This window comes from Embiotoca jacksoni, unplaced genomic scaffold, assembly GCF_022577435.1.
Source record: "Embiotoca jacksoni isolate LCO1_2020_lvr unplaced genomic scaffold, fEmbJac1.0.p SCAF_134, whole genome shotgun sequence".
Classification (NCBI taxonomy): domain Eukaryota; kingdom Metazoa; phylum Chordata; class Actinopteri; family Embiotocidae; genus Embiotoca; species Embiotoca jacksoni.
This window is the reverse complement of record NW_027185268.1, coordinates 105001-128293: the sequence shown is the minus strand read 5'-3', so window position 1 is coordinate 128293 and position 23293 is coordinate 105001. Positions and strand designations below refer to the sequence as shown.

The 23293-nt window shown below is 38.3% G+C and overlaps 1 protein-coding gene across 1 annotated transcript in view; it reads right to left on the bottom strand.

The window, feature by feature from the left end:
* Positions 1 to 16569: 16569 nt before the first annotated feature.
* Positions 16570 to 23293, bottom strand: part of kcnj3a (potassium inwardly rectifying channel subfamily J member 3a) — a 26770-nt gene continuing 20046 nt past the window's right edge. Inside the window, exon 3 of the mRNA XM_069147196.1 lies at positions 16570 to 18443. Within this exon, the coding sequence (XP_069003297.1) occupies positions 17848 to 18443 (596 nt within the window). The 3' untranslated portion in view covers positions 16570 to 17847. The remainder of the gene's footprint in view (positions 18444 to 23293) is intronic.

The following is a 23293-nucleotide window of genomic DNA, read 5'->3' as shown; positions in this document are numbered from 1 at the left end:
CTGTATGATATCACATTTTCCCTTTGAGCATGGCAATTACACAGTCAACGTGTTTTATACAAACACTGTTACTATCAAAGTGGAGGCAAGTTTTATGAGACAGCTGTGAGAATAGAAGTTAGCATTTTTCTAAATCCTGCAATTCTCTGACCTTTACTGTATGTCCATTGTCGTAACTTACAAACATCCTCACATTTTCTCTCAAACTGTGAGAACCTCTCTCTTTCTCTTCCCCTAAACGTTCCTCTTTCATATGTTTGCAGGTGTATAACTCACCTCTAATCTCATCAGATCTTGCTGTGAGTGCCTTAAGGAAAATCATTTTTTCAATCCCCACTATTCTGATTTAAATAAGTGTTGTGGGCAAAAAAACAAAAAAAATACCACGTTTTTCACTGGAGTGGCTGTGAGGATGATATTAATTAGCATAATTGCAATGACCATGTGGACTGAGATTATTGTGTGGCTGCTAGGCTGTCTGTTCTATTGTAGCTCCTCTTAGAGCCTGTGGATTGCTCATTGACTCACCCAGCAGTAGCGTTGCCTAGCAACGCCTCTTGAATGTACTGTACAGTACTTCCCCATCTCATGGGCGCCTTTAATAATCTGCTTTGCTATTTCCATGTAAGCTTTGTTAAAAGATTTATGGTGCATTTGAAAGTGTGCCTTTTCTAGCCGCTGTTCTTTCAGTGTGTTGCAAAATACAGTGTCGATTGGTGGGAGGAATTGTGGTTTACAGTCGGGCTTTTCCATGCATGCCTCTCCATGACAATAGAATTACCATGATGCAGGAATGTAAGGACTCAGGCTCATACAGTGACAGGGAAAAATACTGATGAGTGTTCTCTGTTTGCAATGAATTGCCCCAGAATGAAAGCAGTGTTCTGCTGAAGAATGGCTCTGACCTGGGCAATTTCATTAACTGTACCGCATGGCTGATAGACAGTTTTAATAAGTGAGAATAATTTCACTGAAGGACCTCATTGTCATGGCGAAGCTCTCTGAATGCGAACATCATGGTGTTACACAATCTAAATCTGCTACAGTATATAGTCTGGTGTATCCTAGCACATAAGTGCTGCACAATTTAACTATTAACTAAATGCAAACGTTTGAAGTGTCACAGTAGCACAGTTTTGGAAAAAGGAGTGTATTAGACAGCTATGAGCTGAGGGCAGTCGCAGTTGAGAAAGGTATCTGTTTGCAGGTGATGAATCCCGGCATTACATGTATTGTTGTTGCCCGAGTTCAGCTGTGAAATTTATGGCCCATATAAGGCCTCCTCATCATGTGGCTGACAGACAATATATATTCTCCAGGACAGGAGATCATGACTCTTGCTGCCTTGTGAAATGGTGACTGAGATCTCTCTCAGTCACCATACTGGGAATCGGTCTGCATGTGGGTTGGTGTGTAGACCTCAGAGCTTTGGTTTTGGCATGAAATAAAAGTACGTGTGCCTTTACGTTTTTGTATTTTTATGTTCCAACCCCCTCACTTCCATCACCTTACCTTTATCCAGGGCGATATATTTGTATCCCACCCGTTATGACACATCCCTCCGAGCACAACCGGGCTCTTCTGGCTTTTGTTTATATCAGCTGTTCTTGTCTCTAATTGACTAGACATGTACAAATGTTCAGCTTTGGCAGAAAGCCTCTCAACAGTGAAAGATGTTGTCCCACATCATGCATGTTCACCTTGATGCTTTTCACATTTTGTTTTATTCATATCTTTCATTGAACTTCCTCTTCTGATCGTGAGCTAACCTCGTTCTGTGATTGTTTGACAGCCACTCCTGACATCCTTGTTTCACGCACACACACAGAACTCCTGTAATTCTGCTTCAGGTCTGTTTCTCTCTCACTCTCTCTCTCCTCACCTGTTTCTGTCCACTGCTTTTCCCTGCGGTGAAGAAGATGTTGTCTCCCATCTGGCTGACATCACAGCAGACTGACAGTCTCTTGCAGTTCTCCTGCGCCTCCTTGCTGCACGGTGCCCACTGCCAGAAGCCCCACAGAATCAATCCAGGCAATTTTCTTTTAATGTCAGCCAGACAACTAGTGAAATCGAGAAAAGTTGTACTTGTTAGAGAAAATATCCTTTGTTATCCTTGCTTACGTAACACAAGGGCCAGATATCAATCAAAAACGCTTGCTACATAATACATATACGATACCTTAACTTCAATACCAGTACCTGAATGAGACTTTTTTATATACCGATTGTAGAAAATCCATTTTTGAAAAATTACATTACATATTATTGTACAAATTATTAATTTTCATGCAGTTTAAAGGGGGAGAGTGTAACCCAAGTTTGTTTTCTTTAGCTACAATTTACCGATGTTCCCTCAACATGCAATTAGTAGATGCTGGCTACTTTGCTGTGCACTGCTAGATTGGTGGCCAAATTTGGTTGAAAGGAATAAAATAGGGTGTCCTAACGTGAGATTTAAACAGTTATTTTATCTATGTCAGTAGAGGCTACGCATGGTAAATGCAGTGGCTCACAGACACTGATGAGATTTGTTATGTGTTTTCCAACACAAACGTGTCAGTGTGGATGAAGCTTATGGGTATCAAGATTTGGTACCGAATGGCAAGGCATTTTTTTTGATGGTGATAGTAGTATGAGCGGAATTTGGTTGGGGCTATAAAAGTATTAAAGTTCAATCCATACAACACATCATTTCTGTCTGTGAACAGTTCAGGATATTAAGTATCTTGGATGATAAAACATGTTAACTGCGTGTGCAGTGTTTTTATTTCTCTCTCTTTTTTTTCCCCCTTTGGATTTTTTGTTGTCTTGCATGCTTAATCTTTCTTTAGCTTGAGTGACTGCGGGGAAGCAATCCGACACCGATATTACCCCACTGAGATAAGATCCCCCAGCAACAGTTTTACAAAGGTTTCTTAAATGGCTTCTGGTACTAGTATAGTCTTTACCCTCAATATCCTCGCAACACTTCTTGTTTGTTTATTGTATCAGTTCCTCAAGCAAATTCAGAGATCTCTAAAATGAAAATATATATTTTATTTGAGGGCCAAAATGCACAATAGAGTAAAATGCAACCCTACAATATGTCTTCATTAAGCCATAGGCGGCACATTTCCTCGACCTGGACACGTCTGGTGTTAATGACCCACCTCAGCTGTCCACAGTGGTTACTTTCAAGGCCATGTGGCTCTCTTTGGGCTCGGATAAAATGGAATGAGGAAGCATGAGCCAGCAGTGTGAATTCGCAGCGAGGTGATTAAAGGTAGTAGTGAAGGCCCTTTCTGGGAGCAAAAGATTAAGATGATGCTGCTCTCTCATCTCCCTCAAAGCCAAAGCCATTTGATGTGGCCCCTACAGGCTGCTCGTCCAGAGCCAACATTTCCCGGCAGCACACCACAAATGAAAATACACATATTCAAATATGTTTTGATGAGAGTGGCTATCATGAGACGATAAATTGAAAGATTGGCTTGGCGCATCACAGTGCATTTGAGATTCCTGCTGCTGAGGATTTGGCAAAAAAAAGATTTTATATGTCGAGAGCCAAATATTTGTAAATATAGAAAGTACTGTAGCTCTTATGACCGAGACATATCAGACATTTATATAATACTCTGCATATAGAGTTGGTAATTCCACTAAAAGAGGAGCAGAGAACATACAATTGAAACTAAAATGATTAGACAGAAAAAAACTAAAAAGATAGATATTGTCTGATGAGGATTTGCTGCTCTTTTCTGTTTTACCGATTTCTTTTTTCTGCCATTTTAGTTTTATTGGTAGCTCTTGTTATTGACTGCAAGACTCAGATAGGCTCATTATTTGTTTTTGTTGAGAATGTCCTATCATTATGTTGTTGTTGTTTTTTTTTACCCCTGGAACACTGAACGTCTCTGTCCTTTGTTTTCATGAAAGCTATACTTGAACATGTACTTTATCCTGAAACCAACATGCTAAATTTTGGCATTTCTGAGGATCCCAACTAATAGCCTTTTTATAGCCTGATAAGTTGGGACTCCACTGACAATGGGAGGAAAAACTGAGGAAAAAAGTCCAGAGTTGACGGGAAAAAGCAAAAGCATCAAAGATCCATAGACGTTTCATGGCATATGAACACCTGTCCAGAGGGCATCATTGGCTCTGGCAGCTTGTGCTGAATGCATTTCACCATTTTGTGAGAAATCAGAAAATCATTCATAGATATATTATCGATGAAAATAATCTATAAGAGTTGCAACCTGGTATATAAATGCTGGTGGAAAATAAGGCTAAAATCAAATCTGACCCCAATAACTTTGTTTCAACTTTTTTAGTTGTCTTCCTCCTCTTGCAGAGTTTTTCAGTCACACAGCTCCTCAGGTGACAGTCCTTAAGGACTTAAATTTTGTATTACGAGTTGAAAGTCTTTTCTCTGTGTGACCAGGTGATAATATCAAGGGGCCAGAATAAACTTTTTTGCTTTTTATTTTTTTATTATTTTTATTATTCTATATTATATTATTATTTATTATTCTGTATTGTCTTATTGCTTCCTGTATGCTGCTGTAGCAAAAAAAAAATTCCCCTTGGGGATTAATAAAGTAACTACCTAACCTAACCTAACCTGGAACCGAGACTGATGTAGACCAAGATTTGAGCTTTATTACTTTATAAAAAAAATAAAACATATCTCCAGTTGACTGGATAATCCAACTAAAACACAGGGAAAGATGAAGGGGTTGAAATAACTATGTTTAATACAAAAAAATATATCAAATTAACCATAAATGAACAACCAAAGAAACAAAGAATGGGAGTCAAAACTGCACTGACAGGGAGACTGGTGGAAAGTAAGATATACTACAAATAAACACCACTGCAAAACAAACTAATTGGAGCTAAAACAAACTATTTCACAGCACCACAATATGCTGAAACTTCAAGGAACTCAAACGAAACATGCATGAAGACTGCCACCATTTTGTTCTACCAACTAAAACCTAACAAATGGTGGAAAAAAGAACAGTGGCTGGCTTCTCAGAAGTATCTGGTAAAAGAACTAAGGAAACAAACAAACAAATTAATATACAAAAGAAACTTTACAACCACAATAGCAAATACCTTCCAGAACAAAGCCCTTCCCCTCAGTTGGAAGCATGCAGGTGCCTGGAGACTATTTACAAAAAAGAGGCAAAGTTAAAATGTTAAAAAGACAATTGATTAATACATCTTTTATTTTGTCTAAAAAGCTAAAAGGCACAGCGCATCTGATAAAACCATGTTTTTCAACAAACAATTTAAAACAAAGGGAGCCGACTAAAATCACCACGAAGGCGGGCCTCAGCTCCAGCTCAGGTGTGCAGGAAAGAGGCCCAGGTGAGCTTCCTGTCTCCCTTTATAGCCTCTCCTCCCTTCCTCCCTGGGTCCCAGTGCTCGACTGGTATCTGCCCGGCCACATCTGTATGATGATAATTTGTTAGCCTGGTGTTTACAGAGCCAAATTTACTGCATGAATATATGTGTCTGGCTACGTTCCATTGGTAATTGTTTAAGTCTTTCTATACTAATGGGCGTAGACCTCAGGCTAATCTACCACCACTGTAACTATATTTATAAATAAACACTCACCCCCACCGGTTGCTGATTGGTCAGCATTAGGGCTGGGCGATATATTGAGTTTTGACCAAATCAATATTTTTTCTTTGGCAATATGAAAAAAGACTGTATTGTTTATATTGAGTTTTCCTATTACTGTCGAGTAGTAAGTGGAGACACTGAGAAGGAGCTGGTGGGGACTCGGGATGTGTTTGACTAGATTGTTTGACTTGTCTGTCTGCGGTAAAACAGTGTAAACAAAATGATGTTGCTAACTGTAAATTAAGAACAGAAATTTTTGTTAGCAGTTGTGTTGAAGAGCAAGGACATTTTGAGGTCTTGACAGTTTACTAGTGTTTTAGCTGCAGGGTAGAAGCTAATGGCTAACTGGCTGATGTAAGGTGAACCAGCAAAGTGTGTGTGTGAGGGAGCGGTGGTGTGGCAGTTATCAGGATGCCCACTGCCCCCTTCCCTGATGTCATCATCCATTATAATTGCTCACCTCATCATATGGCAGGTCAGTAGCCCAACCTTAGTTCACAATAATATCAATAGAATTATGATCCATTGAAATCAATATTGTGATAATGGTCATATTCTGTATCGTTGACATCAGAACATATCGTTATGCTATGTCATACGTAACGTGGTTTGGTTACAAAAGATCAGATGTACAACAAACCTTAGTAATAAGATGCTTTCATAGAATATTTTTTTTCTTGCAATTGGACATTTTTTAAATTTAGTAAAAAATACTTTTCAGTAGTTTTTTAAATCTTCAAAAATATCCTTACCGCAGAAATATTGTGAAGTTATTGTAGGACCTTATCGCACATCCCTAATGGGAACATTATGCATATAGTATAGAATGTATGTGTGTTGTTATGTATGTTTTGTACAGCATAATCGTATGTATGAGCAAATGTGCCCTAAGGCCCATTTTGTATTCTACTTTCATAGGCTCCTCATATGTTACTCAGGAGAATAATCACATTTGAGTGAGTCACACTTGACCTCGCATGCAAAGGATTTAAATAGATCATAAACACTGCTGCAATGTCTGGTCAAATTACTGATATGTTTCGAATATCTTCATTGTACGTTTGATAATGTGCCATTTGACTGGCAAAGTGATGAAACTGAAATGGCCTTTAATTTGTGGAATGTATTTTTGGAAGGGCGATTATAAATGGTCATTGTCAGCTTCAGGGGCAATGGAGCATATGATTCAGATAAAAGGTTGTTTTGAAGGCATTGATACAGCCACGGTCTCCCTTCTTGCTGCTTTCACTGCTTTCTCAATGCAGAGATGGCCATTGTACTGTACATAGATGATGCCATTAGCACAGATACATTAAACATGAGCCAGTCGGGCACTGCAATAAAATGGAACAGATGGTAAGCATATTTTAAGCTGAGCCAGAATGAATAATTTCCCCAACTGATGACACAGCAATGCTAGCAACAGCTTTGAAAACTTTCAACTTTTTGAGAGAAAAGTTTTAATTTTTGAATTTTAGTACTTTTTTTGTCTTTGTGTCACAAACCTTGGAATAACACATTTTAGGAAATGTTTTTGACAGATCTAAAAATGCAAAAAAGTGTCAAAGTGGACGTGTGGAAAAGAAGACACTGTAAAAAATCCCAACACCCACATGCTGCTCCTTATCTTGAATCCCTTTATTGTTCTCCCTTCACTGTGATGATCTTTGGTTTACCTCTGTAAACAAGCTTTTGCTGTATGTGACATTCTCCTTTTACAGCAGCTTAGCTATCCAGGTTCAGATGCTGGATGTTTGTCCTTGAGGGGACAGCTGCCCTCAGACCTACCTGTCAGTTTCAATAAGAGGCAGCTCAGCATTTTGCAGTATATTTCCTGGACGTACTGAGGATACAATCCATCACAAAAAAGTTAGATTTTTTTTCACAGAATTTGTTTTTTTTTTAGTTGCGTACAAATCTAATACATTTCTAACCAATGCTTTGATAAATCACTTCTTTCTAGAGTCTGTGACATAGTCAAGCATGCACAGCTTATAATGTTTTGAGTCCGATTTTTTTTCCCCCACATCAACTCAGACTTTCAGGAAAGGCCCTGGGTTTTGTTGCTCAGGGTGCGACCTTGTCCGATGACCAATTTTCATTAAAAAGCTCACCACTGTCCATAAATTCCAGTGTGGGTCATAAAACTGACAATAATCACCAATAATGCAATCTAATAGCTCATTGTTAAAATCATATTTTGTCTGGGCTGCTTTACTGTTTACACTTTCTTAGTGATGATGTGCTTTGACATTTGATAGCACAGCAACCCCGCCAAACCACCGCGGTCATTGGTTCAGCAGCATGAGAATATTTTTCGCAGTAAAGTTTTGTTTGACTGCATTATGCATGACAGTTGCTGAATGATTTATTCTGTCTGACAAGTAGCCCATAATTGAATGTAACTTTTAAATGCAAAGCTGTGAAAGCTATCACACGCATGTTCAACTTCAATGCCTGCAGGATGTGTACTCCCCTATTTTACCCCCATTAGGACAGTTTCTTCATGTTACTACTTTCAGTATAATTCTCTTAGAAGTAAATGCAGGTAAAGGAAAGAAGGGTCAAATGTAAGTTTGAGCAAAACAGTTTGGTTGTATTTTTTTTTTTTTTTTAAAGCTATACACATCTCATAAGAGCTTTTGTTTTTGATAGACAGGCTGGTCAGTCAATCACCAGCAGATGTGAACAGATAAAGTGTTTTGCTCTTTTGTATGTACAATATGGTGATCTTCTATTCACTCTAACATGGCCCATTTAATGGAAGTTAAATAGAACAGCATCTGTTTCCCTTTTATGTCCGTCACATGTCACTTGTGTCAAAAGTGACCTTACCTTCCTCAGCTCATCTTTATCTTCATCATCCTAGCTCCTGTCACCTATTGATCTCACCACTCCTTCAAAATAACAGCAGGGGAATAAAATGAAGCTCTTTTTTTGCTTGCATGACCCTGTCAAAAAGGAAGACAGAGAGGGGAAAGAAAACAGTGCTTCATTCTGCAGCATTTAGTCCAATCAGCTCCCTGAGGCTGAATGCCGATAGGAGGTTCGTCTCCTGTGGTGAAAGGAAAGTGGAGTCTGTAAGCCTGCTCTATTTTTCTATAGTATAAAAAATGCATGGGAGTGAAGTGCATTATGAATTTGCATGCAGGCAAGGGGCTACGTCTAACAAACTCACATAACCTATAAACACATGGCTGCTGTTCAACATCTCAGTATAACAACTAACTGGCAGATTCATCATGAAACATCCAGGGCAGATTATTTGTGTTCTGCAGAATCTGCTTTGAAAAACCCCACAAATCTGACTTTTATTGGTAGATGTTTGGTTTCCTGATAACAATTTTTATACCCTCATATTTCAGATTCTTAAACAAGGACTTTATATGTTTGGAATTCCTGCTTCTTTATCTGAGATCAATACATTTTATAATTATGAACATTAACATATATTGATATAGGATAGCTAAGTACAACATATAGGTGACAAAATTCTCTTGCAGTTGCATATTAGCAAACAGCCAAGTGTTTGTGTAGTTTACTGTAGTTTTTTGGCAGCATGTAAACACCTGATGACCTGAGGAAGAGCCCAACACTGTTTACAACCAAAGTAACAAATGGAACACAGTGTAGACTCCTGAAATATTCATCCTACTGCCACAGCTGACACTGAAATGGCAGCGAAAAGACAATGATGAAGTGAATGACCAAAAGCAGGGCAGAGACTTAGCTCAGCTCAGTGAAACCACCCTTCGGTCGACTGGGTTTTCACTGCTGCTGCTCAAAATGTCGAGAGAAATCATCAATAACAACCTGCGTCACATGTAGAAAACATACAGTATGTAAAATAAATCTACATCTAGATTAAAACATGTTAAGTCCTGGCAACATGCAGATGCAATGTATTCTGGCTGCAGTTGCTAGGTAACAAGTGTTTCACGGGGAAACCCTCATTATGAAGTATTTAAAATGCGTCATTATTAGCTAATTTGCAGATAGAAGTATTGGAACACTTAAATACTAGTCTGGTGGGCAGCAACTGCTGTATGCATTTAACTTGATTTTGTCACATAGTTTGCATCCTTTTCTAAAGCAATACAATCATTGCTCCCAAACTGCCTCTGTTAATATAAGAGTTTTCTTCACGTAGGATGTGGACAAATGACTGGACGGGGTACTGTATTGCGTGTTAGATCAAAAGTCTTCATGTACTTTATGTCACGCTTGAAGAGGAACAGAGGCACACAGTTGCGTACAATCTCTTCCTCATAGCTCCGCACTTAAACAGTTGCCTCCACAGCTACAGAGTAGAGGATGCAGCCGAGAAGCCGCCACCCTCGTCTGAACAGGCTTATTTTTAGCAGGCATGGATTGTGAGAGAGCACTTGTTTTATTTCAGTCCTACTGGCTGTGCCTGAAGCACCACAATTATTCGGTGCCCTTTGAGTAGAGTCATTTTGCTTCAAGCGTACATCCACCACATGGATGGACAAAAGGTGTCTGGATTTATGAATCCCCCTCTAGATGTTTTACACTTCTCAGAAACATTCTTCATAACCAGTTATGGATAAGGCTGTTTTTTTGTCTCTAATACCACCTCAACAAGTTTATGATGAGGTAATCTGTCTGACTGTACCTGAATTCAGGTATTTCCCACATTTTCATGCATTAAACTCTTTTTTTAAAAGGCACAGAAAAGCAGAAGGTACAAAATAATTACCAAAAACAACCAATTAAATGAGACTGTAAATCAGTCCTGTGTGCCAAATTACTATCATAATGACTGATCATTTCCTGGTGAGAATCATATTTTTAGCAGGATGACACGAAGTGACTTCTCATGGCTAGAAAAAAAAATGGATCCTGATCTGCCTGTACTCTTGAAGCATTATTTTTGGCAAAGGAGGGCGACAGTTGCTTACGGATCTTAAAGCAAACATGAAATGGAAGGGCGCAGATAGAGCGAGCATCAGGCGAACAGGCTCAATATTCTACAGAGAGAGTGGGCTCGGTGTGATGTGTCCTACTCAGCTCCTTTTTCCCTGCGCTGTTGGCGACTAAAGCAGAGATGGATTTTGACTCAGGTGCAAACTGAGCTGTTTTGCAGACGCCCACACCAGCCCGTTATCTTACAAATACAATACACCAGAGACAAGGCATCTGTTGTGGCTGTGTGTGTTTCAGAGTGAGGGGTAAGCATGGAGGGATGTGTTTGTGTGCCTGTGAGTATTCGGATGTTTAAAATGATAGAAGACTGAGGCTAGATTTCTTTTTAGCATCACTTGTCCTTTCCATCTTCTCTTACTATACTTATTGCACACTTCTCGCAATACACATTAGAAACAAGAAGGGCTGGAGGTGATTCTTTTGTAAATGTGCAGCAGTGTACTCTCTCGATAGCGTTTGCATTAGGCTGTGGCAGCTGTTTCCATACCAAATTATCAAACCTATTTGTAAAGGAGCTGAGGGATATAGAGGGAAAGTGTAAATGTAAAACAAGTCATGACAGAATCTGACAAGAGACAGAAATATCTTCTATCCCCCTCTGGTGTTCTCTTTGACACTCTCTCAACCATTTTAATCTCCCCCTTAATACCATCCCTTCCAGAATCAACTTTGATCACTGTCATTCTGCAAATTTACAGGATTGGAAGGATTGAGACAAATGTATTATTCATCCCACACACCAATTTGAGTCTCCTCTGCTGTCTGTAATGCACTCCTCTCTTTTCCCTGTCAGTTTTGCCTTTTGTTCACTTTGTTCTGTCAAAGGACAGCACTGATCTTTGGGGATCTGTAATGGTCTACTGAGTTCAAAAGGAAAAAGTCACAAATTTATTTCAGAAATTGTAAATAAATAACACTTCCTTTTTTTTTTTTTTTTTTAAAGATAATATTTAAAGAAATTGGCTAGTTAACTTTAAAGAAAATGGTAAGCGTTAATTTATCAAATATATTCATGTATGAATTCATTCATGGTTTTAAAACTAATCTGACAACTTGAAGGAGATCACTGTGTAAAATCACAGGAGATTCCAAAGTGCGTGGCAACACCCAATCTGACTGTCAATCCAACAAGTTTGCATTTATATACTGCAGCAAGGCTCGACTGAATAATATACTGTAGATTTGCTAGATATTCAAAATATGTCTAAACACAGAGATAACAGGATCATGTCTGAAGTCCACTAAACCCACTGATGCTACTGTACAAGGAAAGATCCATTTGTAAATAACACACCTTCATTGGTGCTGGATTCCCAGCCTCTTAGTTTGCATTGCTTTGCTCATCAAGCTCTCTCTTCTCCCTGGTACATGCAGATGAATATGTGTATGACGATAAGCAGGGTAGATTTACCACCGGGAATACACCTTTTTCACAGCACATTTTTTTACTTGTCATAGCACAGGTGGAGCTAATTTGGCTAATGATGACTCTGCTCCATCAGGTGTCTTATTAAGCCATGACAGTGAGCTGGCATTCACAACACCAGGTTCCTGGACTGAGCTCATCTAAATGAAACTCTAAAATGTCTGCTCTGAAAAAGGGTTTTTTTTCTTGAGCTATTTTGAAACAAAGAGTCCCTGATTTCAGACCTCACTTCTAGCCAACAACTGTTGATTTTTGTTTTCAGTTAAAATGATAACTATCACCTGCAAATTTTATTAGCTGTAGCTAACACACTAAATTACTTTTCAACATTTTCAGGCAACCTTCTTTAAAACATGAACCCGGTAGCACAACTTAAATATGCACTTAATGACAACAGTATGTGGTATCAAAACTTTGAATTGGAGGTTGATATTATTGGCCTGGCCCTTCCTGTGTGGTAAGCCATCACATTTTAAGATTTAGTTCTTACTGCATGTCCCTGGCAAAAAGTCATAATCCCATAACAGCCAATGACACACGAAGACATAGAGCTAAAGAGAAACAACATTTGCACTTGTACTGTGGGATAGATTTAGTTAGAACTAGTGTCGTATTTTATAAAATGACAAGGAAAAATGTAAGACTGACTATAATGTTTAATTGTCACATAAACCTGACTGCTACTTTGACAAGCAGCACAGAGAAAGGCTTTAATTCTCATACTTCATTTATCACACTGTTTCACTTCTGGGCATTTCAAAAGAAAAGGCTTTTAGGTCGACAACTAACCAAAGTGTTTGGAAAATGTAACGATGTATTGAGCTGCTGGCATCAAAACTTCTCTAAATCTGATAAAGCAGAACCGAGCTGTTAGTTGGTCATGGAAACACACCCCACACTCTATATATTGTATACATAGTAGTACACCCCCATGTGAAGCTTTAACGTGTGAAGAAATTTAAAGCTCAACTGCCTGCCTAGTTAAAGATATGTTTTCTAAGCTATGACTGGATAATCACTGTTCGCAGAGGAGCTTAGTAAAAAGTCAGTTTGATGCTAAAATATAGAAAAAAAAGCCTTCAATGAATATGGGCCAAGGTGCAATTGGCACACTTGCCTTACTCGCAGCTGTGTTGGTGCATATTTAGCTTTTTTCCAACCATCCACCTGAGTGCCAGGAATTTGAATATTTATGCCACAAATTACCAGTGCAGGAAGGTATGTTTCTTCCTGTTGAAAAATTACATGATGAAACACATTTATATGTTGCAAAGTATTGTAGACCAAGCATGTCACATTAAACCTGTAGTGTGAAACTTTTGCAGGCACTTGTGCCAGAGAGCGTAATTACAAACACACTGTTGCCACTTGCTTACTTCATAACCTCCACCGTAGCCCGCTCCATCATTATTGTAGCAGCTGTGAAATGGTGGATAAAATGTGGACAAATGGTGGATACATTGGTTTGAGTGCCACAACCTCTGCCAAATTACTTGTTTCACTATCATAATTTGATCGATTTTGGAAGGTCTAGAGGAGCCTCATGATTGAATAATTGTATCCCCATTCAAGTTAGCATAGGGCTAAACCTGCGGACGTTTCGAGCACTGGAATGTGTCACCAGGCTCCGGATTTAAAAACTCAGAAAACTGAAACTTTCTCACTGTGAGAATTTTCTTTTTTTGGTGGTGATGGGCTTAATCAGCATTGTGTGAACTTGTTCAGCAAGACTGTAATGGAAGTGATTTATAAGTGAAAGTCCTGCGCTACAGCTTTAAAAGGAAACACAGCAAACCATCATGATGGTGTGAGGACATTTATCTCGTTCTGCAGTCTGTCATGCAGTGAAGAGCCACCAACAGTTTGGTCTAATGTTGCACCATTCTTCATATTTGATGTGTCATATATCATCCCATCTTGATGCTGGCACAAAGCGATGTGGCACGGGAAGTGTTCAAACAGACAGTCAGCGTGCCATATTTAACTTTGAATTTTAAATTAAGTTTCACTCTCTTTGTCTTTTTTTTCACAACAAAGCAGAGCTATACTTGCAAATTTCTAACTTGAGAAAAACTGTTTTTCTCAATAAGTAAATAGATTGAAATGTTGAGTAATTAGTGGAAACATTTAGATTTAATAGGAATTGTGAGGGGAAATAGAAACGCTGCATTTTCACTGCACAATTTTGTTTTGTTTATCCCATAATCATCAAGTAACGGCATCTTTTTTGTTTGCCACAGGTTGAGTGAATGTGCCAGATATTATTTGTCACAAGGGCACAACATTATCAAAGAATAGGATTTTTTCTGGCATGCTAACAAGATTTTAAACTCTGAATAACCTTTGTGCTACTTGTACTACAGTCCTCCCACATCTTCCAAATCTGCTCGTGTCAATTATTTTAACATTTAAATACTATTTTGGTGACAAGGCAATGGCAAAAGACAACACCACCATCATCAACCACAAAGAAAAAAAAAACAGTGACATATAGCGCAAAGATCTCCTTGGTGATGAAGGGCAATTGTTTGACTTTAGGTGGTGTGAAGGGATTTGCGCCCCCTCTCCAAAGAGTCAAAGGATAATGCCAGTTTTTATATTCTGATCAATTTGGGTTTATTAAAAAGATTCAGAAGAAAGGGTTATCTTCGGATAAAGACAGAATTAACCCAACTATCTGCGATATCTACAGTAATGGCACTGACTTTATCTCCAAGTCCTTTAAGGTATCTCTTAAATTGCAGTTATTATACACAGCGTGTTTAACAGTAACAAAGGGTGTACTGTGAAATATGAACAGCAGCAGTGATTACACAGAGTATGATCAAAACAATGAAAGCGCCAGAAGAAAAGACTTCTCACAGTGACACTGGCTTGGTGTCGATGTGGGATCCTTTATCTGACTCAGTTTTAGTCCAGATTTAGAAATAGACTGCATCATTTTGCAGGCCTGCGTGTGTTGTCAAAAAGACAAGCAAATGTACAAAAATACCATGAGCAGCCCATTGTGAATGTTGTATCAAAAATAATCTACATCCCTGCCCCTGAGGTATTTTACAGGGTTTTGGTCCAGTTATCTGCTATGGCACATGTTCAGTATCAATTCAACACAGAAATTTGGAGTGATCATCATTTTTAACAGGGATGTCTGTCTCTACTGATTAAAAACAAAAGTTGGTTTTACACCTAACTATTGTTTTTGTACTGTTTAAAACAAATAGCAAAACAGACAGCTCAAACAATATTTAATTTATTAAATAGTGGGCTTTAGATGCTCTGGTGGGTGGGCGGTTTTACTTTTTGGACAGAACCAGGCGGGAGTTTCAATCTTCTTATCTCACTGATACAATATGTAAGCTTTTCAGTTTTAAACACTGAAATATCAACTAAAATTATCAACAAAATGTGAACAAATAACAGTTTTGAACTCATGCATGTCTAAGACATTTATGTTTATTGTGTTGCAGATGTCTACTGAAGTTAGCATACTAACCAGCAAGCCCCGGCCCGTCCCATCTGGTAAGACCACCCTGCACCTCAAGAGGCGATACTGTAGTGTGGTCTGCCCTCAGTCCGTTGTGAGAGGAAGCAGTAGCGTGTTCTAACCTCTTGTTAGTATTAACAGAGCAGTAAACACAATGGTGACTGAAACATTGGCATTGCTTTCTGCTGCTGGAGACAGCTCTGAGCGAAGTTTGATGCTGAACTCACAATGTTTCTTCTAGACTGGTAAACAGCTGTTAATAGCAACATTAGCTATTGCTATGTAGCAATAGCATAAAAGGTAGCTAACTGTATGTTTGCTGAGACACCTGTTTGTTGGTATGGTGACTGGTATTGGTGACTATAGTTCAATTAGCTCATCATTTAGCCATCTACCAAACTGTGGCAGTTTTATGTGGCAAACAAACCAGGCATACTGACCAGTTTTCGAGAATTCAAAATAAATCTATAGTGCAGCTAATAACAACACCAACCATACCAAAAAAAATAAAAAAATTACAAATGGTGTCGAAATGGTTTTGCGATGGGATTTTTCTTGCTACTATGGTCTTGCAAAAAATGGAGATAGGCAAACCAATAGTGCAAACCATAGGGTTAACCACTTGCCATTATTTTTTGCCTATCAACTACTGAATTCATACACTCTAACTTAACAGAAATCATTTTTAAATAAAAATTTTTTAAAAAAGGGTCAACCACTAACTATCGGCAGGGCAAGAATATAACATTTTTTACCAAACTGCTGGATTTACAGCAGACTACCTGGATACTACAGTCATTCACTATCACCTGCTAATCTACGAGGTGCTATTACAAGATGGGACTTAAATGTTACATATTGCATTTTTAAAGTAAACAGTAAAAACTGTTATTACCAATGACATTAAATATGCCTAGCTTTGGTTGATGTTAGGACTAATCTGATGGTATGCAGTTGGTCAGCTCTTTTAAGTGAAAGGAGAGTGGTGTTGGTCTTCCATCACTCTGACCACCCCCTGGAATAACCGTATTGATAATAATGTATTCACTGAATGGGCAAAGCATGCGTTACATCTAGTCAAAGCAGCAAGATGCTAAACAGTTACTTTAGATCTTTATTCCTGAATAGATTGGGTATCATACAATGTCTTCGATGCATTTAGAGAAAACCAGATTTAATGGCATGGATTCAGTAAACAGAATAAGTATGGGGCTGCGGTAGACCCTGTGGCTATATAAAGATTATAGTCATTATAATATTATTGCTTTCATGACAGAGGAGAGATATTATGGGCCCTTAAAACAAAGGTTATGGTTTTCTTACAGGCCCACCAAATCTAACCAGTAACACCGAAGTTGAAATTCTAATGGAGTGTCTTGTATGACCACACAGGTCTACTGAAGATAGTGTTTTGTTATATAATGAAACAAAGTGGTTGCACAGTACTAAACTACTGCTCTAAGCAGTTAATTTAAGACAAAATGCCCATAAATGCTTTCTAATATCACAGGGTATATAATGATTGTTTTGTGCTTATCAAGTACAATCTTTCAACTTAAGTGTTACTTTAATAAGCAAGTGTAGATCACGTAGCATTGTGTCCAGTTCAGATAGGTCATATGATGCTAATAATGCATTTTTAAATGTGAAATGCATCGTCTAGCAACATATTCTGTATTTGATCATCTAGTAAAGTCATAAAATTGCACATGGTAAAATAGTCTATATATGAAATACCAAAAATACAGCTGTGAACAAACATGGAAATGGAAACAAGGTAATATAGTTAAGGCTAAACATCTTTGTCTATTACCTTTGTATAGCTAAGTCAATAAGAAGAGCATGCAATCAACAAAACATTGCCACGATTTTACATTAAACAACCAAAGCAATCAACTCAAAACAAATGTATGTGCCTTTCGTCACCACAAATTAGAACCATGTAATGTAGGTTTTCCATGTTGTAAATCATATGGCTTTGTGCAATTTTTCCACGGTCTGTAAATTCACTAATGAAATTTATTTTTGTAAAATAATATAGCAATAAATGTCATGCCAGAAATTATTGAGATTCTGTTCTACATGCGCTGTTTCTTACATGCCAGATTGTGCTAATTGTACATCATCCTAAAAAAAAAAAATTAAAAAAAAAAAAAAAATAAAAAAATCAGAGGTCCTTCATCATAGCATGTACACTTACATCCAGGGACAAATGTGCTCAATTCCATCACCCTACTTTATATAAGGTATTTGTGCACATATTCTACATTTCTTTTAATATAAGAATATTGTCCATTAATAAAGTAGGAATAGTACAAGGACTTTGGGTAGGGAAATAAAAGGGGATGGCATAAGTTAAAATATGTTGCCTGCTTTATGTAAAGCGATCAGAATTCATCTTTCTAAGTTTAGGCGGCAGGTGTCCGTCCATCCTGCCCCCTCCTCCCCCAGCCAGTCGCTGCAGCTTGGGAGGCAAGTCCGCCACCGACTTACTGATGGGCTCTGTGCTCATCCGAGAGGCCTTACCAGCCTGCTTATCATCAGAGACCCCAGGAACAGAGCTGATTCGCTGCAGCTTCATGGGCAGGTCTCCAAAGCTGTAAGTCATCTCTGAGGTGGTGGAGCTCATCCTCAGTAGCTTCTTGGGCAGGCCTTCCCGCCCTGTGATCTTCTGGAGCTTGGTAGGCAGCTTGGTGGTGCTGTCATTGTCCTCCAGGGTCTCCAAGCAGTCCAGAGAGCTGTTCTTCTCCCCGCTGTTGCACAGAGACGGAGCCATGAGGGGCGAGGAGAGGAGCAGAGCCTCCTCCTGCTCCTTCACACTGTAGGGAGGAGTGGGCACCTCGAACGTGGCATGGAACTGAGAGTAGTCCACCTTAAAGAAACCCTCTTCCAAGGAGATGACCGGGAAAAAGCGGTGTCCCCACAGAACCTCGTCCTCGGTGTACGACGTCCTCGCTTGGCAGGTCATCCCTGTCAAAGAAACAAAAAGTAACTTTGAGCTTGACAAATTATGACAAATTACATCTCATTAGCTTGCAAAAAGCCAATACAGTAGAGACTAATGTCTAAAAATGAAATGTTACATGGCTTTACTATTAAACAACAGAGCCCTGATTTAATTATGTGCTTGGCACTGTTCCATAAGAATCACCAGGATTCTTGCCATTTTTAGATGACAAAGCAAACAATATTGCAAACAAAACTGCCTCAATGAATATGTATTTTACTGTATTACAGAGCCAGCTGCCTAAATAAAAGCTTAATTTAACTTGAAATATAATTAAAAGTATAGCTGAGTTATTTGCTGTGTGTTTTGTAAGAATAACTAAATATTGAATCATAAAAGTACCAATTTATTTAGAAATTAAAATTCATAAGGACCGGCAAATGCATTTGTCATATATTCACAGAGTAAGTTCGAACAGAATATAGTATTACTGTTTTCTGGTTTGTGTACTTGAGTTTCCACATGGTTTTAATGGAGGGAAAGGAAATATTCCTGAGGAAGACTACTTTAAATTAATACAAAAACAGGTCCTGCTTACATCATCTATGTATGAAATGATACTTAACAGTTCAGTCAACGCCTTAAACTTGGCTAGTAGCTGCAAAAGATAGCGGATTAAGATGATCAAAATTGCTGGATAGGCAAACTCACAGGAGAAATGGCTGCAGGAAAAGGCTTTTTTTTTTTTTTTTGGGGGGGGGGGGGGGGGGTGTCGAGATGACACTAAAATGTCTTTCTTTCCCTGACACATTAAAGGGAATCCAATTCAACTCAAAACATATAAAATTATACTTTATCTGTTTCATAACATTGTTAAACCAAAACCAGTATGACAGTTTGGGTGAAAGTGTAAAATTCTGTCATTTGGAGATTACCAATTAAAACAAAATAGGCTTAACAGTATGCGCCTGGTTTGTGTGTGCACTTTGCAAATTCGGCAAATGATAGCAGACTATGAAACGTTTGGAATAAATATTCCCTAATTGGGGAATTAAATCTCTGCTTTAAAACTCCCCTCACATCCTCAGAAATGAATTAATGCAATTAGCAAAATCATGAGGTTTGAATTAAACAACATTAAACATTCTTTTTCATGCAAAGTTATTGGATGCTTATTAGTGATTACTCATCACCATTATTCTGCAGCTGCTATCATCGCTGTGTGCATTATATCATACTCCACTGCCTGCAGCAAAGCCGTATCTATCTTCACATAGTTAACATTCTGCTGAAAAAACTATTTTAATTTCTGACTGAAAGTGAGCATAGAAAATCTATAATTAGGTTCAAATCAAAAACAAAACACTGAATTGGTTATATCAGCACACAAACACCCCTTTTAAAGACAGATATTCATGTTAAAACTTGTTGAAATCCATTAGGAATCAGTTGCAGCAGTTGATAATCACATGTTTTAATTACCAGCTTCTTAGGGCGACATTAGTCCAAACTAAGAGAAGTGCTCATTCACAGTGAGACACTGCTGATAATTGCGAGGATGTCATCATTGAAACTGGAGGCATCTGTGATTCCGCCTGATTCCCAAGGTCATTAAATAATTCACTGATAACAGCTCTGTACACAATCACAGATGTGCATGAGACTGAACATCAAGTCTGTTTAGGGTATTCAAAGTATTACTTCTGCACTATTGCTTCAAAGTCCCAGAGCCTTTAGGCATATGGAAGTGCGCTGCAGTGAATAAAGTGGGCAAAGCCAATGAGAACTTTAGGGCCGAAGCGATTGAGAGTTAAGTGTGAATGGAAATCTTATTGCACAGTGAGCCTGTTAAAGTGCCTGCAGCCAAAACATAGTCACCATCAACAGGCGTATACATATACTAATTCTGGGAAAATTGTGGTGTAAAAATGCTTTCTGTTTAGGCTTTATAACAGTTACTTAATCACCACCAGAGGTCCTCTGTACCTGCTTTATCGAACAAGTGCACTCGGCTGCGATGCTAACTGGACGCCCTTTCCGTGTAACAGGACTGAAACATCAATACAACTTTACTGGTGCATGATAAGAAAAAAGGTTGGCACAAGTGAAATGAAATTGTGCCGGAGGCAAAGGGTTTCTACAGTAATATACAAGACTCAAATAGCATCATCTTATGTCTATTAATAATGCTCTATTGGTCCTGCAGATGGTGTAGGAGTTTCTGTAAGACCTCATGAACTCAGCAGGCCTTGGGCTGAATCCCTGTCCAACCTGTTCCCCTTCCTCTCAAGACACTCAGTCCTCAAAGAAAACAAAATCTGAGATGTAATTGGTCTAATCAACTGTACCATTCTTCAAAAACTAACAATGCCCCTGGACTTGACCATGGTCATTATTATACATTTAATTTTCATACATTATTCAAAGATGGATGGCTTAGCCATTGCATAATTATAGACAGTATTGGTTGCTTCACATATACAGTTGTGGTGCTAAAGACCTGCTGTTCTGCAACGCCCACTCTCATATGGCACACAGTAGAACAGACACAGCAATGAGAATGAACTGTGCACATCGACTTGCAGTGAGGACACGACGCAGTTCAATTTTAGATGGAAATTTAAACATTATGTGAGATCAATTTAAACATAATGTTTGATACACAGACTCCTCTAGATCACATAACAGAGTTCAGTTAAACATTTTAAAATAGCTGCAGTATGAAAAGATTAAACCCAATTTTGGTATTTTTATATGTACTATTCCTAAAAAATAGAAATCCATTCTGATGACAATACCCATATCAGTTTGTATGTCGTATTACTGGTAAAACCTTATGTAACTCAAAAATGCACGCCTGCCCAGGACTCAGTGTTTCTATGGAAACAAAACTGTAGGAATGCGTGCATGCGACAGCCATAAACCTTTTCACGGCTGAGTTTGGTCAAAAGTAACATCGACACACCACACAAAACAAAAGTCTCTGTCTGAGATCATGACAGAAAAAAGAAAAAAATGCTGCCAAACTGCTTAAAATAGATTTTCCAATGAGGGCAAGATCAGATCATTTGTGTGGCTCCAGAGTGCCAAAACAAGTGGTTTTACTGTCACTGAAATGTGACCTTTTACAGCACAAAAACCGCACAGCTCAAAATGCTTTGCTTTTGGTGAAGTGGGCAAATCATATATTGTGGTGGCGTCTCATCAGTGGAGCCCAGAGCTCATATTACAAATGTCATCTTTAATAAAGCACAGAGCAATTTTCTTTTACACCATCATCAATCACTCAACAGTACTGTATATTGCACGGTTTTATACTTGTGTCATCTTCATGGCATGCATATTTAGTATTATATGAGCATTGTGTCATAAACACACAAAGCAAGCTAAAACGACAAACAATAACCATGTCCTGTGTGTGTAATGTGTGCTGCTGGGAACAGGACATCACAGCAGTGAGAAACACCTCTGATGTGTGGTGTGCTGTGTTGTCACAGCTGCTTCGAAGTGTTGGTAACATCAGTTAACATATGTCAGAAAGTGAAACCAAAATGTTACACACGACTTCAGATCATATTTTGCACACACTTATTTAATGGTGGTCTTGCCTTTCGTCCACAGTAACGTGGCAAAAGCTGCCAATATGTATCAACCAACCGTATCTAATACACTCCAGTATATTTGTCCTTTAACGCAGGATTGTTGTTTGTCACAAAAACATTTGTGAGTATAATTCATCTACAGACATTTTGTCCTTCAGTTTATCTGAAAACTAGAAAAAAAAATCTATAAATTTGGAGATTCTGGCTTTTCAATTAATAAATACTGAAACAAATTGTCACCAATTAGTCAATTGATAGAAAAACAACAAATTGTTTCGATCTTTTTTTTATTATTATTATTCAGCACCAAAAAAAAAAAATATAATATCAAATTAAATATTCATTTTCAGCAGAAAAAAACTATTTGAATATGTCACTCCTTGGCTCTTACATATTATAGTTGGAATTTTTAACTATCGTCTGACTTAGAAACCAAATAATGAATTGTTTAAGGAGACAAAGTGACTGTCAGATTAATTGATGTCTAAACTAATATTTAATTGCAACCCTCACTGGAATCAACACCGTTAAACCAAATCAAATATGAGTAGATTCATTCATTCTGCAGGTCATGAATAATAATAACAAAAATACATTTAAGGCACATAAGCTCTATTAAGGGAAAGAAGGGGTGCAAAGAAAAAGAGGGGAAAAAAAATCATTGGAATCTGTAAAGACATAATTCCTCATTCAGCCCATTAGGAGCAGAATTTGTAACTGTGGATCCATTACACTTCTAATTTCAGTAAATGGTTATCTGTTCCCCTCTGTGACTCAGTATGAGGCAATACCAGTGCATTTCAAATTCTCTGTGGAGTGGCCCTTCTCAATAAAGCGCAGCAGAATAAGAGACTCTGTAACACCCCAGTTGTGTGTGTGTGTGTGTGTGTGTGTGTGTGTGTGTGTGTGTGTGTGTGTGTGTGTGTGTGTGTGTGTGTGGAGGGGGGGGGCACTGATGTGTGTTATGTATCGATTTACAGTATCTTATATTTCTCTCCAGGTGGAGAACAAAGAAAAATATATTTCTGCATGTAATACTTTTGCAAATTACTAAACAACTACATCGTCACTTATTCTTGCAGTGTTATATCAACATAACAAGATAGAGGTTAGACTCAGACCAAATTATTATCAGTCCCTAAATTGACCTGAGTGGTGCAAGAAACGACAAAGTCCTTTACTCAAGTAAAAATAGCTATTACATAACATCTACTAACAGGAAAAAGTCCCACATTGATACAAAATTGTAAGTCAAATTTATTGTAAGTCGC